We start from the raw sequence: 17,601 nt of genomic DNA, 5'->3' as shown, positions 1-17,601 counted from the left end.
GCACATAGATGTGCTTAATAAATGTGTGATGACTGAAATAGAAAAAAAAACTTTGCATCAAATATCTCTGATAAGTCTCTTACATAGCTATATAGATCTCAATCTTTCTATATTGGAGAGGGAGAAGGAGAGGGAGAGGGAGAGAGAGGATGGAATTTATATACAAGATCACAGTCTATTACCTAACAAATAAATAATAGTCAACATTTATGTATAACTTGCTTTAAGGTTTGCAAAGGATTTGACATATCTCAATTGATCAAAAAGACAAAAAAAAGTTTTCAAATGAATTGAATGTTATCAACACGACATTATGAAAAAAAGTACCCCAAATCACTAATTTAAAAAATACACATTAAAAACAACTTAGAGGTTTCATTTCATATCCACCAATTTTTGCAAGTAAGTTATGGAAATAGTCAAAGTTTTGAGGAGAAGGCAGACCCCCTAATATATTTTTGGCAGAATAAAGATTTAACTGGTGATTTAGCAAATGAAGACACCTCTTAGAGATGGTCACTCCTCAATTCACTTACATTTAATTAAGATTACAGCTATGTTCTCATTATTGAGAACAATGAATAAGAATAATTAATCTCCTGAAGTAGTTGGTATATTCCAATTTGTACTATTTGAAGTTATAATTATATGTGAAAATAGGGCGATTGGTTCCATCCCCATAGAAATAGGCAAAATGAATTCAATATCATGGCTAACATTTCAGGGGATCCATCCTTGACATGGTTCAGGACTTAGAAAAAGATGTACAAGCACAAACAGGTTGATGACCCAGCACCAATACTGCATAAATTTTAACAACCAAAGAGACAGCTTTCCAACAGTGACGAGCAGGTAAAGCAAATGAGTAGATTGGGGGCCTACATGCAAGCGCTTCTTTGCTTCCATTTGCATTTCCCTCAGTTTAACTCACTACTATGTTTAGTCTTAACTGGTTCTAATTAGCTAAAGCAATTCTCCACTTCTCTGGATCCTGAGTTGACTTCACCACCTATAAAATGAGAAGATGTTGCAGGAGAGAAAGGGGAATTAGGGGATTCCTAAGGTCTTTTTCTGGTTCTAATATTCTATGATCTGTCACCCAAGTGTGGATGACTGAGGTTATAGGAAGAAATGGTACCCACCCCTTTGCTTTGCCCCTTTGTTTCTCCTCTTCCTCCTTCTTTTTTTGGGGAAGAGGGCAATTCACTGTAGGTGACAGGAGGCAGAGGAACCCTGAGAGGAAAAAAAGCTATCTAACATCCACAGTCTGATCTTGCCCATTTTTATCCTGCCTACCTTATTTAAGAGGCTCCAACCCAGGGAGACCAGAAAATAGGAGAATTCAACTTCAATTGTAAATCAATTTCTTGGCTGAAACATGCATATCTTTGTTCCCAGGCAAAGTGGCTTTTTGAGACTTTGCCTTCTGTAATACTTTTAAAATTCCACTTAAAACTCATATTAAAAACACGTATTTGCTAGCATCCTTCCTTTCTCTCCATCCTTTTTCTTTTCCTTTATCAAGGTGTTTATTATGCTGAATAAATAATGGAGCCGGTAAGTAAGTATAGGGCACTTCATGGCCATGTCCAATTCTTGAACTCCTCAGTGTCCTGGTGGATTTTATTAATCCCTTTCTGTTGATGTAACATAAAACTCAACTTTGCTCTAAGTATAATTTATAATATAATATAATTTAAATGAGAGGTAGAGCTGAGCCTTTCCATGTGTTCACAGAATTATGTCTTAAGTTCTAAACTGTTACCTTTTGCATATGGGGCTGTGTATTGTCTTCTCAGTGTCAACCCCAAGCCACACTAATGATAGCCTTGTTAAATATGCCCTAGCATGCAATTACTCTAGTTGCAAACACAGAAAATTAGGAAACCCCCAAACTTGAGGAGGCTTAAAAAAACCAATAAAACAGAAATAGAACTCTATGTAGAGTTGGGGGTGGGTGGGAAGGGACAACTGGAAGGAGAGAGGCCTTAGAAAGAAATGTATGTTACAGCACCACTGTAACTAAGAAATCGGTAAACATTTATTAAGCACCTATTTTGTGCCAACCACAGTATTAAGCTATCTATTTCTGAAACCCAGTACCAAAGAGGTTTGAAATAAACAAGAGGGGTCAGTAGTAAAATGAACAGGGGCATCACTATGATAAAGAGCTGAAAGGGACAAAAAGGGAAAGAAAGATTTTTGGAAGTTCCCCTTCAGATCTATGTCAGCTTGTAATAATAATAGCCTATATATTTTATTATTCATAAAACGCTTTGCACATGTTAACTCATTTGGCTCTCTCAATAACACTGTGAGATGGGTACTATTATTATGGCCATTTTACAGATGAGGAAATTCTAGGCTAAGAAACTTGCCCCCAAGTCACATAATCTATCTGTGATAGATTAAACCAAAGATCTGGCTAGCCTCAAGTCTCTGCATCTCGGGAAGGGGACCCCAGAAGGTACCTTCTAGCCCTAAAGTTCTATGATTGATGAACCAGAAGTCCCAGGTCTCACCTGCACAGTTGGAAAGCAAACAAGTTTAAACTGATGAATCTTTTGGTTATGTCTGATGTACATGGCCTGCAGAGTTCCCAGGTTTGCCTAGCAAAGGATGCTGCACTGGGAGAAATCTCTGCTGACTTTCCACCTCTCCTGCTGAAGCCTGACTGAGCAAATCACAAAATGCAAGCAAAGTGTTCCTGATGCAGTGAAGAGAACTCCAGATTTGGAGGCAAAGTGAGGAGGCGGTTCAGAATCCTGACTCTACCGCATGCTACCTCTAAATGTCCCTTCTCAGCTCTAAATTTATGATTCTATATGGATCCCAGACCCATACGGTATACCTAATCCATTAAGCACTTAATATGTGCAAAGCACAGTGCCAATGGCTCAGAATAGAAAAGCAAAATGCAAACAGCTTCATGCCTTCAAGGAGTTTATATTCTAAACAAATCACAACAAAATATGCATCAAGGAAAAGAGTAAACCAGGAGCAGCTAGGGAGTACAGTGGAGAGAGTGCCAGACCTGGACTCAAAAATCCAGCCCCAGACACTGACTAGCCAGTGTGATCCTGGGAAAGTCACTTATGCCTGCTTGAATCAGTTTCCTCATCTGTCAAATGATCTGGAGAAGGAAATGGCAAACCACTCTAGTGCCTCTGCCAAGAAAACCCCAAACGGGGTCTCAGAGAGTGGCCACATCCCTAAAACAACAACAAACTTGCTGCCCAGGTGAGCCTCCAAGACAAAATAAGGCAGAGACCTACTTCTAATTATCGGTGATCTCAGACAATGTCTGTCCCTTCTCTGGGCCTCAGGTTGCTCATTAGTAGAACTGGAGGGGTCAGCTAGAGTCCAGCCTAGCAGGCTGCCATCCTATTCTCTAAATCCTGTTAGCAGCAATATTCTTGTAAGTCTGGGCCAGCCCCATCCAAGCTGCCTCCTGGGCCAAAGTGCAATGCCCACCTGCAGCCTCTAAAAAGAGCTGGGCTGATACTGATAGGGAGATCTCTGACATTCTTGAATTAGCCTTACTTCCAACAACTGTGAAAAGGGGAGGGTGAAGTCCTTCAATCAGCCTAAGAGAGCAAATAGAGGAGTTGGCTAGCTAACCCACTAAGGAGGGCTGGTTTTATTTGATTAACCCATAATTACCTTCAGTAAGGAAGCACAGAACAGGGTCCTGAGGGAGAAGAGTAGAAATAGCAACAGACCATGATCTAGGGCAGTTCAGGAATAATAGGGTAAGTGTGTATGTGTTGGAGAGGAGGTGAGGTGGCTGTAGTGAGGTACCTTAGCTAAGATAGCCAGAGGGGAAACATTTCTATGTAAGGAAGGAGGAAGCTTCCAAAGGACTGCAGGAACATATTTCTAGACTTACTTCCCCCTACCAGCAGGATATCAATTAAGGAACACCTTGACTATTCCTTATTCTACCCCCATTTTTATTTACTGCAAAGACATGATGATAGCTAACATTTATATAGTGCTTTATGGTTTGCAAATCACATTAGATATATAACCCAGGACTGAAGTATGATTTTTTAAACATAAATAATTGTTCAATATTGTACTTGAGTCTCATTTACATATAAAATGTAATAATAGCTAGCATTTGCATGGAACTTTAAAGTTTCTAATGTGCTTTACAAATGTTATTTATTCCTTGCAACAACTCTGTGAAATAGGTACTACCCAAACTCAGGTTTTCCTGACTCCAGGGTCAATATTTTAATCATGGGGCTGCCTAGCTGTGTAAATGCATTCTCATTTGAGTATAATAAATTGAAATTTGGAAGAAATAAACACTTATGGGATACCTATTATGTACCCTGTGGTAAGAAATGCAAGGTGTGTGTATAATATATAAAGAAATGCAAGGTATAAGAAGCTTAATTAAATAATCCTTAAGGAATTTACATAATTGGGAACAAAAGACCTTTACATATAACAGAGGAGTGCATACTAATGGCCACAGAAAGGGAACAGGTACAAAGGAGGAAGATGATGGGTCAGAGTAGTCACAAAAGACTTTCCTGTTGCTTGTAACTCCCTCACAAGTCTGTCCCTGTCCCTACCATGGCCACAAATCCCTGAGAGGCCAGGTAGTTTCCTTATGAAATGGGGGACTCCATCCAGTCCAACAAGCTGTGAAACCTGTGTAAAGGGGAGACACACCAGCTTGATAACCCATTTACACAGCCCTGGAAATTGGGGAGAAAAGGAGGGAGTCACCGAGATTCAAGTGGATTGCTCAGTGTCATTCAGCAGGGCAGATATTGACTGAGCTGGCTCTAGCTCAGATACCATAATTCCCAGTTAAGGGTTTAATTACTCTTCTGGTTCCTCCAGTTCAAAGTGACTTCAATGGTTCAATAACAGATTGTGTTTACTTTATGTCTGAGGAGCTCAAAGTCTCTTAAGGGCCTCACATCCTTCTGAAACTTGAAAAAGGGAGGTAGAATTCAGAAGCCCGGAAATCCTGGGTCCGGTTCCTTGCCTCCATGTGACCAGGATTAAATCAATTTACCCTCTTTGAGCCTCAATTTCCTTATCTGTAAAATGGGAATAACACCTCAAGTACCAACTTCCCAGGTTTGTTTGAGAATCTTAGTTTTAGAATCAGAGAGTACCTAGGATTTCAACATAGTTCAGTGGCCTCATTTTATGGCTAATGGGCCTTTAAGCTAGAGAAATTTGAGAGAAATCACATCACAAGTAGAAGCTCAACTCATATCCTCGGACTTCAGAGCCCATTTTCCACTATACTCGAATATTAAGTGCTAGTTTAATCAACTGTTTATATTTATAAGATACCCAGAGAAGTTTGACTTTTCAGTCATTATCAAACATTAAGGAAACAGCAAACTTAGAAATGAAACCAATACTTCTATCTCATATATGTATTTTCTTTCACAAATTCTGTCCCACCCACAGCACATAATTGAATACACTCTAAAGACTGAACAAAATCCATCTTTAAGACACCCCCCCCCAATGAAAAACATGAAATTCTAGAGATAGAAGATATGATAGGAAATATATGGTACAACCTCCTCATTTTGTAAAAGAGTAAATTAAGGTCATACACCAAAGCCAAGATGAGAATCCTAGTCTTTTGATTCCTAATCAAGTGTCCATTCACTAGACGGTTGGTCACCCATCAAATGTACAGACCTGCCACTGAAGAATGAACTGAGGCAAAATCAGCTGGAATGTAACTGATGAACTCAAAGGCAGTATTTCTTATTTTAAAAAATTATTGGGAAAATTCTAAAAATGTGTCTTTGCTTATCTAGTCTTTCCAGCATTGTAGGAGTACACTAGAAATGAATGTAAACTCTGCCTGATAGGTCCCAACAATATGATAGAAGGTAACTTATACTCGTAAGCTGTACTTAACTGCATGGCTTGAACAGAGGCAGTAGGTCCCAAGCAAGCTGGTGGAATCAGCAATTATCGGCCATTGCTTTGTTGTTCAGTCATTTCTGTCATGTCCTATTCTTTGTAACCACATTTAGAATTTTCTTGGCATAGATTTTGGAGTGGTTTGTCATTTCCTTCTCCAGCTCATTTTGGGGACGAAAAAACTAAAGCAAACAGCATTTACTATTCTCTCACTGTCTCCTAACAAACTTCCAAATATAATAGATATGTGTGCACCTCCCAGTCGTCCCAGGTCAAAAGAAGTCATCCATGATGGTTTTCCACCTCAGGTGTGCTAGTTTCCAGCTTTTCAGATTGTGGGTCACAATTCGACATAGGTTCTTATAACTGAATTGGGGAAATTATGAAAATTATGAAATTATGATTTATTATCAGTAAATATTTGATTTTGTATACCTATGTTATAATCCCTATATACCCAGAATCCTGTAAAAATTTCTTGGGCAAGAAGGGGTCACTAGTGAAAAAAGTTTAAGAAGCCCTGTTCTAGTCTACAAAGCTAATCCCAACATCTAAGCCTTCCTGGTGCTTAAAGCCCAGTCAAGTGGCAGACTAACAGATCACCAAACTCTACCTCTGGATATCAGAGAAACTTGGAAACAAGAGCAAAGTAGAGACAGGTAAAGGAGAGCAACGTTGGAAAAATTTGTTAAATGTCCTCCCAGCATGAAATGAATGTAAAAATTAGAGAAGAGCCTTTAAAACAAAGTTTGGAAAGCAGAAGACAGATAGCAAAAGAACAGAGAAGGGAGAATGTAACTGTATAAGCACGGCAGACAGTTGGCCTAACACAGAATAATGAAGAAGCATTTGCCAACAATCAAAAAAATATTCATTGAGAATATCCAGTGTCCAAGATCCAGGACTAGTTTCCTGGTCCTGCCAAGGAAAGGTGCCTTGTCCTTTAGCATAGGATGTGTGCAATATGGCCCATGGGATGTCTGCTCCCAGCATGGTCCATTGCTAAGAGCACAACAGCAATGGTGCCTTCAAAGGTGTCAAACACATGGCTGGTAACTGGATGAAAATGTAACTGGGAAACATTTAACAAAATAAAAATAAGTCAAAACATAGATAATGTGGATATGTGATTTTCTAAATCACTGTGAGGCTGCAAGAATCCTTGTGTAAGATTTAGTGGTGATGTTTCTATTTGTTTGATTTAGAAAATCTAAACTGAACAGAATCATCTGAGTTAAGGGGAAAAAATAAGCCTTAGACAAAGACTGGCTGTCTTGTCCCTCCCAAATCAGACAATAAATCTTCAAATAGAAAGGTAAAATCATTACATCACAGTATGAATACTTTTTCCCCATTCCTTTCAGCTCTCATTGATACACCATCTTCCTCTATAAATACTTTGATGACAGGGGCTGTCTTTCTATTTTGGCTGTATTTGTATCCCTAGTGCTAGGGCACAAACTTAGTAAATGCTTCTTCCCCTGACTGAATAGCAAGTTCTCTTAGTTTTTAAAAAATATGATTAATTATTTTTTTAAAATGTATACACAACTTTTCAAAGCAAAGGTGTGTCTTTCTTAAAATGGAATATCCTCAGGGAAAAAAGATCAGAATTTTAAAATCAAGCAGATTACCAGTCTTGGATTCTGGGCCAAGTGAATTTATCTGTCCTTACTTTAATTAATTCAAGCTGATGGCAAGTGTATCGATACGCTGTTCAAAAGAAACAAAAATCTAGCAAGTTCTGTTATGTTCCTTTTGGGGGGCACTCTCCCCATACTCCACCCAAAAGAAACTCATGTAAACCTCCTGATGCAGTTCAAGTTTATTTGGTTTTACAACTTGGGGTCAAGAAATTCTACTAATCTACTTCCTGAAAAAAAAATTCTTGAGTCACAGGATTTTATCCAGTACAAATCTCTTTCCTCGTTCAGTTAAATTGCATTCTGCCAAAGACAGACTAGCATGGTGGACAGCAAACTGACTCACTCTCCAGCAAAGTCAATTAACTTGTTAATACTCTCCATAAGACTGTAAGCAGCTCATGTGAAATGGCCAAGAAAGTTTATCACCAATGAGTTTCCCACACCAAGATAAATCACCTTCCTCCTTTCTCTATCCAGGTTTAGTCTCAATTCCTTTCAGTTATTAGAATGGTATTTCAGAACAGCATGCCAGATATGGATTGCTTACAAGCATAAAAAGACAGCTTCATATGAACTCAGAGATAACCAAGTCACCTTATATTCATTTGTCCATCTTATCTTGAAAAATTCTCAAGAAAAACCAATAAATGAATATTTCAGGAGTATAAAAATATAAGACTAGTGACTTGGTCCTAAGAAAATGTTACTCTGCGTTACAAGGATAAATATACAGAAAAATTATTATTACCTTCCAGACTAAAGAGTAAAAACATAAAATAAATCATTTCTTCTGGAGAAACGGGACTTCTTGCTTTCGTGTAGCTTTTAAGCACTTGAAATTTGTCTGTTTCTATCAGAAGAAACAAGATAGCCTCCACAGACTGAGATAATATGTTTGAGATAACGGAGTCTTTATACTGCCTGCCATTACCATACCCCTCTCCCATAGTTTGCAGTCATTATCAGGTCAAGTGGTGACGTCTGAGCTGCCAAGAAATCGCTGAGTGTGCACTTCTCTCCCATAAATGACCATGTTCAACTCAGATTGCACTGAGCCAGCTAATGGGGAGATGGATGTTCTAAGAAGAGATTTTTGTTCCAGGCTGTCACACTTAGGATTCTCCTTCACTAATTCATGGTCCCATCGGCATGGCTGCCTGGTTTTACTTTTTATTTTTTGGGATAAAACAGATACTTCAGTTCATGCTGAGTTCTGTCAGACCTCAAATGCCATGTCCTATGGTAATAAAATGATTCCTCTCAACTGACTGATTTTGTACATCTGAAAATGAACTATAATATAAAAAAAATTCTGTACAATCCATGATGGTTCTTTTCCCATTGTGCAGGCTGGTGTAGATGGACGAGCTGCTTTCCTACCTGGGTCTGAATGATACTGGAAAAGAAGTGGCTTTCAGGTCCCCTTTTGGATTGCAAAGGCAAAAGAAAGGCTCTGAATCCATTCCATTCAAGCCAAGTTTTGGCAAAGTAACCCCTTTCCCTTCCATGGCTGGAGATTCTATAAGTGGCAATGGTTGGTACAGAAGATTTATTACAGAAAAAAAGATTAGAAGAGCATTCAGATAGGATTCAAAGCCCAGCCAATTCCTTGATTATAAAAGGTGTCAGCTCCTACCATTTATCCCTATCTTCTTCTAATATTCTCTTCCCACCTCATCTCCTCATTTCCACTACCATGTGCCAAAGAACAAGCTGCACAAGGCTCTACATGCCTCTGACATGCTTCAGTTGTTAGCTAGATAATAAACAAAGGCACTGCCTTGCCCAGTACTTTTATGTTTTCACTGTAAATCCTAATGGGCTTCTAGGAACACCTTTTTACCTGAACCTATACTTGCCCAACTAATACAACAACAAAATTTCTAGGTAAAGCCTTGAAGGATTTCCCTACTACTCAGAGACCATAGGAAGTAGACTTACTAAAAGACAACTTCCTGGAAAAAGCAAGAACAAATAGGGGCAAATAAATGGGAAAACCTAAGAGTTTGAACGTGACATGTGAGAGCTTCATAAGCAGGGACCTCTTGGGAGAATTTCAAAGTATTTTTGCAACAAGTTTTAAGTTTCCTCATACACACGCACAAAGCCAGGAGGGCGGGGGTGAAAGCAGGGAGGCTTTAGGAAGCCAACTTTTGTCTGTTCCACTTCCAGCCCTGCCAAGTCTGAGAGAGTAGGGAGGGTGCCTCTCACATTCTGGATGGGATTTCAGGAAGTCAGTGATCTCCCTCTTGTGATGGAAGATTTTTTTTTTTTAAATGAGATCATCCAACCACTCCATCCATGTTGCATGAGCGCTCGTGTTCTATGTATTGGGTGCTCCAGTTCTATGCACACAGCCGCCTCCTCCCCCTGGTTTTTCCACGTGCACTCAGTTTTCGCACTTCAGCCAAACAAAACACGAAAGCAGGGATCCCACGGGGAATGGGGAGCAGACCCAGGACTCCGGCCCAGAGCCAGCGTATTTTAGGTGCACGAGAAGGAAGGAGGTTAAAGCGTGCGAGGAGTCCCCAGGGAATGAGAGAGGGACCGGGGTCCGGACCCGAGAGTCTGCCCGGGATAGCGAAGTGCGTGCCGCCCCCAGCGCCGCGTACTCACCGGGACCTCTGCAGCTGCTCGAAGGCGCCCACTTGCCCTGTCTGCTCGAGGCAGCAATAGTTCTGCGAGGTCTGCCTGGAGAAGGAGATGGGCAGGATTCCCTGAGTGAAGGAGTTGAGGCGGCTCCGGCTGCCGCTGCCACTTCCCGGTGTCCCGGAGCCCAAGAAAGTAGCCGCCGGCACCTGCACCGGGGCAAAGGCATCATCTTCCTCCAGCTCCTCCTCCCCTCCCTCCCCCGGCCCGTCACGCTGCTGCTGCAGCTGCGGCTGCTGGAGCGGAGGGGGAGGCGGCTGCCGGCTGGCCGGAGACAGTTCCCCCGATGCCCGCTCCACACTCGGGGGGCTCACGGGCCCCCGGGCCCCCCCGCAGTGGGGCGCTGCCGCCGCGGGATAGTAGCCCGGCGGCTGCTGCTGCAGCAGCGCACAGGCAGAGCCTCCGGCCGCGGCCGTGGGCGGGTAGAAGCTGCCCTTGTCGGCCGCCGAGAGCAGGCTGAGGCGAGCCCGGACTCCGCCGCCGCCGCCCGCGGCGCCGCCCGTCCCGGACTTGGCCGCTCCGTTCTCCTCGCCGCTGCCCCAGTCCTCGCTCTGCAGCGGGGGCCGCCCGTCCAGAGAGATGTTGGTGAGGAAGGAGAGGGCAGCCTGGCGGCGCCGCGGGTCCATGCGCTGCTTCCTGGGGGGCTCGGGCTGCCGCTGCGAGGGCTGCCCCGCGTCCGCCCCGCTGCCCCGGGGGCTGGCGTCGGCGGGAGCGCCTCGGCTGCTGCTGCCGCCGCTGCTGGTGCTCTTGCTGGTGCCGCCGCCGCCGCCGGTGGGGGTGGCGGTGGTGGCCGCTGCAGCCGCCGCCATTGTCTCCGTTCTCAGCGATGCCCCGATATAACGAGGAGGCGCGGGAGGGCTAGGCTAGGGGAGCAAGACCGGGGCCGGCGGCAGCAGCGGCGGCGGCGGCGGCGGCAGCAGCAGCAGCGTGCGCGGCCGCAGCTACCGCGCTCCGGCCCCCCGCGTGGCATGGCATGCGAGCCTCCCTCTGCCCCGCGCTGGCCCTGGGTGCACCGAGGGGCGGGTGGGGGCCTCCTCCAGCGGGCCAGCGGTGCGCTCTCCCTCCCGTAACCCGGCTTCCCTTCCTCCTCCTCCTCTCTCCCTCCGCGCCTCGCTCCCTCTCTCCTCGCCTCGCCGATGTTACTAGTATTTATAGGTGCACTCGCCCTGCACTAACGCTACGAAGCGCTCTTTGCAATAACACTGTATCACGTGTGGGAAATGAAACCTGGGAAGAAAACAAAGCTGCAGCCAAAGACCGGCTGGGGAGGGGGGGCGGAGGGGAAGGGAGGAAGAGGAGGAGGATGGGGGGAGGCTTGTCTGCGCAGGGGGCGGGAAGTTTGGACAGGCTCTTCTCTCCTCCCTTCTCTCTCCTCCCTTCTCTCTCTCTCTCTCTCTCTCACTCTCTCTCTCTCTCTCTCTCTCTCTGTCTCTATATCTCTATGTCTCTCTCTTTCTCTGTCTCTATATGTCTCTCTGTCTCTGTTTCTTTCTCTGTCTCTATGTCTCTCTCTGTGTCTCTTTGTCTCTGTCTCTGTCTCTCTTTCACTTTGTCTCTCTCTGGCTCTGTGTGTGTCTCTGCCTTTCTCTGCCTTTCTGTCTCTATCTCTCTGTCTCTTTTTCTCTTTCTGTCTCTCTCTGCGTATCTCTCCTCCTCCTCTTCTTCCTCCTCCTCTCAGGTGAGAAAGAACACAAGTTGCTACACAAAAAGATCCGGTGGGTTTATCTAAGCAAATATCTTAATGAGTTATGTGGAACCCTAGAAAGTATACACATAAGAAAAAATCGCTCTCAGTGGTGTGAGAGGATTGTTGTAGAGTTAAGAAAATTGTTAAGTGATATAAGTAACTGTCCAAGATTTATTTATGCTCCACTTTACTACAGTCCTCCAAGGGAAAAAATAACCACAAACAATTTTAACAGTTAAATCTTGGGAATTTGACTGATAATGATGGAAAGAGCATTGGATTCGGAATCAGATTCAAATCTTGCCTGGGCTATTGCAGGGCTTCTTAACCTTTTTCTACTTGAGACCACTTTTATGTAGTCCTGGTCATATAGGTATATGGGTATACAAATCAAACATTTTCTGATAATAAGTCATAATTTCCTGACCCCTCACATTCAGTTAGAAGACCCTACATGGGATCAGAAACCATAGTTAAAACGCTGGGGGCAACTGTAATCTGTAATGTAATCTGTGAGTCTTTAAGAAAGTTGTTCTTCAACTGTCAAATGAAGGGACTGATCCTAAAGTCTCTTCCATATCTAAAAACTGTGAGTCTATAATTAAATGTGGCAGCTAAGCCTCTCTGATCTCCTATTTAGACACTTGAATCACATTCCCCTCACTCCTCTTTTTATATTATGATCTATTTTCTCTAATTATTTATGAAAGGTTGGATAATAGACTCATGAAAAGCTTGGTGAAAGGAGCTATTTGATTGTTTGATTTGTGTGTGTGTGTGTGTGTGTGTGTGTGTGTGTGTGTGTGTGTGTGTGTGTGTGTGTGTGTGTAAATCTAAAGAGGTACGTAAGTCAAACCAAAGACTAAAGTTCATTTACAAATTCCCACTGAACAATTTCGTATCTCTGGAGTCAAGGCCTGGCACAGAATAATACCTGGGGCCTCTTTATAACCCTTCTTTAAGAATTAAATATAAGAATCTACATTTAAAAAAATTAAAAAACAAACAAACAAAAAAACTCTGATACCTTTCTGGAAACTCACTTCCCTTAAGTTAAGTGACTTGAAGCTGTCTCCTAAACACCAAATCTATACTCCCTTACCATGTTCTCTCTTTTACATAGTTGCTTTTTGAGATAGTTTAAGTATTATCATCCCCAATTTACAGAAGAAACTTATTCAAAGGTTTAGTAAGCCGATCAGATTCCCAGTGCTAGAGTTAGAGGAAAAAGCAATAAGGTTACTTTTTGTTACTGAAATGAGATTCATTCGTTCAGTTCATTATGTTGTGCTTCCTGATTGTAAGGTCCTTTGCTTGCCATAAACACCAGTGGAGGAAAACAAGAGATATAGAATCCAGTTCATGCCCTTTTGGGGTTTTCTTATTGGATCTTGAATGCTCTGAAAGTAGCAAATTACACCTGCTTTATTAGTCTTCAGGGGGACATCATTCAGAAGTTAGAAACCTGAAGATTGTATAGTCACATTTTGGTATGATATGAACAACTTACTAAAAGGCTGTCAGCTGGCAAGTTTCTCAGGTTCACTGAGGTGAACTTTGGGACACCCAAGAAAGCTCACTACACTTTTCTTAGAAACAAAATGTTTTGAGATCAGGAATTAACTTTAATGAAAGGCTTAAATTGAACCCTGCAGCTAATCAGTCACTTTACATTGAAATTCCACTCCATTTCAGGTTCAGGAAAGTAAACTGAGTAATGGAGAAGGAATATACCATCACTCCTGAAACTGGCAGCCAACAAGGAGTGTGGCTTCAAGTTACAGTTGCCAAAGACAAACAGTACATTCCACATGGCACATTCAGGGTCATAGTTTGTATACAAATAAAAGACTTCAAAAAAAACCCCACAAAATTTACCAGCTTTTTCATGCTAGAAAAAAAAACCTACCAACAATATGGAAAATTAAGTCTTTTTTCCTTGCCTAAGCAGACTGATTTAACAGCCTGAACTCATGTACTGGTGACCATGATCTGTGCAGTTTAGTTAGGAATTCAATTACTCTGCTTAAGTAACTACCTTGAAATTTTCAAGGTGCTTATTTCAGTTAACTTATTTTACAGGACTACTGGCCATCAAATGCAAGGTCACAGAATTACTAAGTGAATGAGTTTAACTCTTGTTTATTAGCCTCAATCTTGCAAGTTTCTTTCTTTCTTTCTTTCTTTTTTAAAACATCTGTCCCATTTGTCCACATTAGTAGATACATAAACAATCCTGAAGAATTTTTTCTGAGGATAACACGATGGAGGGAAAAGGGTCTTTTGGAGGGGAATTTTAAATATACTATTGTATGTGTCCACAATTAAATTCTTCATAGTTATCTCAATTTGACTTATTTAAAATCTGAGTTTGGTTACATATTGATTTAATCAACAAATAACTAATTGAGGATATATTTATATTCCATACCACTGCCCTGGGTGATAGGGTCATTTTTAAAATGTACAAGATGATGGATCCTGCAATCCTAAACAATTTCTGATTAGATGCCCAAATTATTGCTATAGATGATAAGTATAAAGAGTTCAGAAAAGAGAGACTTTTAGGAGTAACTAGAACTGTGGGAAAAGGTAGTGGGATGTGTTCAAAGGGATAATTAGAATTTGTATGTATATGAATATGTACAAATCAGGGGCTCTTAACTTTTTTTGAAGGGTCATGAACCCCTTTGGCAGAATGGTGAAGTCTATGGACTTTTTCTTGGAATAATGTTCATTAAATACATAGGATTATAAAAAAATTAATTATATTGAAAGATAGTTATCAAAATATTTTAGAAAACAAGTTCACAATCTCCAAGTGAAGCACTTCTGGTTCAAAGCTGTTTTTTGATAAGGCAGAATAGCATAGTCATTTATGGTGGATCATTAGCAGAGAAATGTAATTTCTATAAATCTTTCTCCCAGCCCTTTTTAAACAAACTTGTTTTCTATGCTGTGCTATAGGTTGTGTCCATCCAAAGAAAACACTTCGTTGCTTTTGACTCACTTGACTGGCAAAATGGAGGAGAAGAAACTTGATTGACTCTCTTTTGAAAGTAATAACTGACTTAACAGATCAAAGAGTCGAAGGATCAAACTCAGAAAACCTGAGGAAACCTTTCCAGACAAGAGACTAACACATTCAAAACAGCTTGAAAAAATATAGAGAATTACACTTCAGTTGGACAGGACTTTATTGACTAACTGATGGAACAGTGGATAGAATTCTGGGGCCGGAATCAGGAAGACTCAGCTTTCTAAGTTCAAATGTAACTGCAGATCTAGCTGTGTAACCCTGAACAAGTCACTTAACTTTGCCTAAGTTTTCTCATCTGTAAAATGAGCTGGAGAAGGAAATGGCAAACAATTCAAGTATCTTTGCCAAGAAAACTCCAAATGGAATCATGAAAAGATGAAAATAATTGAAAGAAAACAATAAATGTTAATAATGCTTACTAAGTTCCAGGTACTGTGTTAATTACTGGAGGAAAAAAGAAAGGTTAAAGAAAGTTCCTATTCTCAAGGAACTCAGTCTAATGGGAGAGATAATTTTGCTGTTCAGTCATTTCAGTTGTGCACAACTCTTTGTAACGCCATGTGAAGTTTTCTTGGCAAAGATATTGGAATAATTTTCCATTTCCTTCTCCAACACAAGATACAGACAAGCTGAATTGGAGGTAATCAGCAGAAAGAAAGCACTACCATTGAGGGAGATTGGGAAAGGCTTCTTTTAAAGATACTAATAATATGAATTGTCAGTGTTGGCCTAGATTAGTAACCACTTTTAATTTGAGTTACATTTAACAGGTTCTTTGGTTGTTGTTGGTAGACCAAAAGCATTCATATCAATTCAAAGAAATAATAAGTTGAAAGAGTTAGTCTAGATTAACCCTTGCCATGGAATGGTAGAGCTGGAAGGCATCTGACCCATTCTCTTAGTTTACAGATGACAAAACCTTATGTGTTGATATGAAATCACAAGGCTGATGAGTAGAAAAAAAAACTAAAACTAAAAATGGTCCTCCTGATTTCCACTAAATCTGCTTTTCAGGTAATGATGCCTCTTGTCACTCACCTCATCTAAGTAAATGTAATTTGTTCAGGTTTCTAAGTTCCATAGAAAAAAGGAAACAAGTGATTTTGGTGACTAAACAGTACTTTAGTTGGGTATCCCAAAATGATGGAGGAAGTTAGCTGTCCAATCCTAAAATGCCTCAAACTGAATAAGGTGATATGAGATACAGTTATCTCTTCCACATCAGGAAGGTTAAGGGGATCTGGAAAACCTTTGTTAAAAAATGTTTGCCATTCCTTCATACTAGAGAAAAAGTCTGAATTATTGTGGCATTAAAAATAAAATATGTTGATATTATATAATACTATACATATATTTCATTATTTCTGATATTCTAAACTTTTTCTGTGTCATCTGCAGCTTCCACAAAACTCTCCCAAAATTCCTATCTAATTTCTTATGCCAGCCAGCGATTTATTGAAATCAAGATGGGGAAGGGCTAGGTATCCTGTTTTTTGGGGGGAAATGTCTGCTTCTCCTGTGTTTTCACTCTGGAAGAAAGATTTCTAGAGGAAACAATACAAGTGAGCAATGAATGAATTCTGGATCAAATTTTCTTTTGGATATGATATGAGATTGATATGAGAAAGTAAATGAATGTTACATTCTGGCTATTACTTGGTTAAGTTCTAACCAACCAAGATGCTCCTGAGGAATTCAGGAATGACAAGTATCCTCTTTCACTTCTGACGACATTAAACACCCAGGGAAGAACCAAGATGTCAGACACATACACAGTCTATTTCAAAATCTTCCATGAACTATTAGCAGTTCCTTTTTGTTGTTGATCAGTCATTTCAGTCATGTCCAACTCTATAGACTCCTCAGAATAATGTTCATGAAATACATAGGATTATAAAGAAAATTATTATATTGAAATATAGTTATCAAAATATTTTAGAAAACAAAAATTTTAGACCCCTTTTGGAAGTTTTCTTGGCAGAGATACTGGATTGGTTTGCCATTTCTTTCTCCAGCTCATTTTACAGATGAACAAACTAAGGCAAATAGGATTAAGTGAAGTCAGCTAGTAAACTAGTCTGGTGTCTAATGTCGGATTTGAACTTAAATATTCTTAATTCCAGAGGCCAGCCGGAGATTTGTTCCACCTACCTATGCTTCCTCAAATACAGCTGGACTCCATCTGTAAAATTTTTAAGTAAACTGAATTTTCAAGGAAAAATGAAATGACTTTATTTATCTTGGTATATTTAGATTAAATTTTAATGTCTTCGAGAAATATGTTTGTCTTTAAATGTTCAAAATCCATTTGTTCAAAAGAAAATTTTGAGAGGGGATTCTGTTAAGTGTCACATGACCATAGCTTTAGCCCTAGAAGGATCTTCAATACTGGTTATCGAGTCTAGTCACCATCCTTCTCCTTTTATTCATTCATTTATTTGTTTTGTTTTGTTTTTACAAATGAGGAAACTGAGAAGTTAAATATTTTGTCCAAGGTCAAACTGGTGGGAAAGTCAGAGACCAAGTTTTCTCCTAATCCAACACTCTTTACATCATATTGTATTTTCTCCTTTCAAAGTGTTTTCCTTGAAATAATATTTCATATCTATTTAATCATTTAGGAACAATTTCTGATAACTGAAAGTCTATGAACTGACAAAAAG

The 17,601-nt window shown here is 40.6% G+C and overlaps 1 protein-coding gene and 1 long non-coding RNA gene across 3 annotated transcripts in view; one reads left to right on the top strand and one right to left on the bottom strand.

Annotated features, from left to right (window-relative positions):
• Window positions 1-11,158, bottom strand: part of CABLES1 (Cdk5 and Abl enzyme substrate 1) — a 142,722-nt gene extending 131,564 nt beyond the window's left edge. For both annotated transcript variants that reach the window (XM_074276544.1, XM_074276553.1), the window contains exon 1: window positions 10,179-11,158. In XM_074276544.1, the coding sequence (XP_074132645.1) occupies window positions 10,179-11,020 (842 nt within the window). In that variant the 5' untranslated portion in view covers window positions 11,021-11,158. The remainder of the gene's footprint in view (window positions 1-10,178) is intronic.
• LOC141547895 (uncharacterized) lies at window positions 10,447-17,216 on the top strand. The gene is made up of 2 exons (XR_012483658.1): window positions 10,447-10,796; window positions 14,866-17,216. It is a non-coding gene; the product is annotated as an uncharacterized LOC141547895 (long non-coding RNA).
• Window positions 17,217-17,601: the final 385 nt, after the last annotated feature.

This window comes from Sminthopsis crassicaudata, chromosome 1, assembly GCF_048593235.1.
Source record: "Sminthopsis crassicaudata isolate SCR6 chromosome 1, ASM4859323v1, whole genome shotgun sequence".
Taxonomy (NCBI): Eukaryota; Metazoa; Chordata; class Mammalia; order Dasyuromorphia; family Dasyuridae; genus Sminthopsis; species Sminthopsis crassicaudata.
The sequence above is the reverse complement of the archived record's forward strand: the minus strand, read 5'-3'. Positions and strand labels throughout refer to the sequence as shown.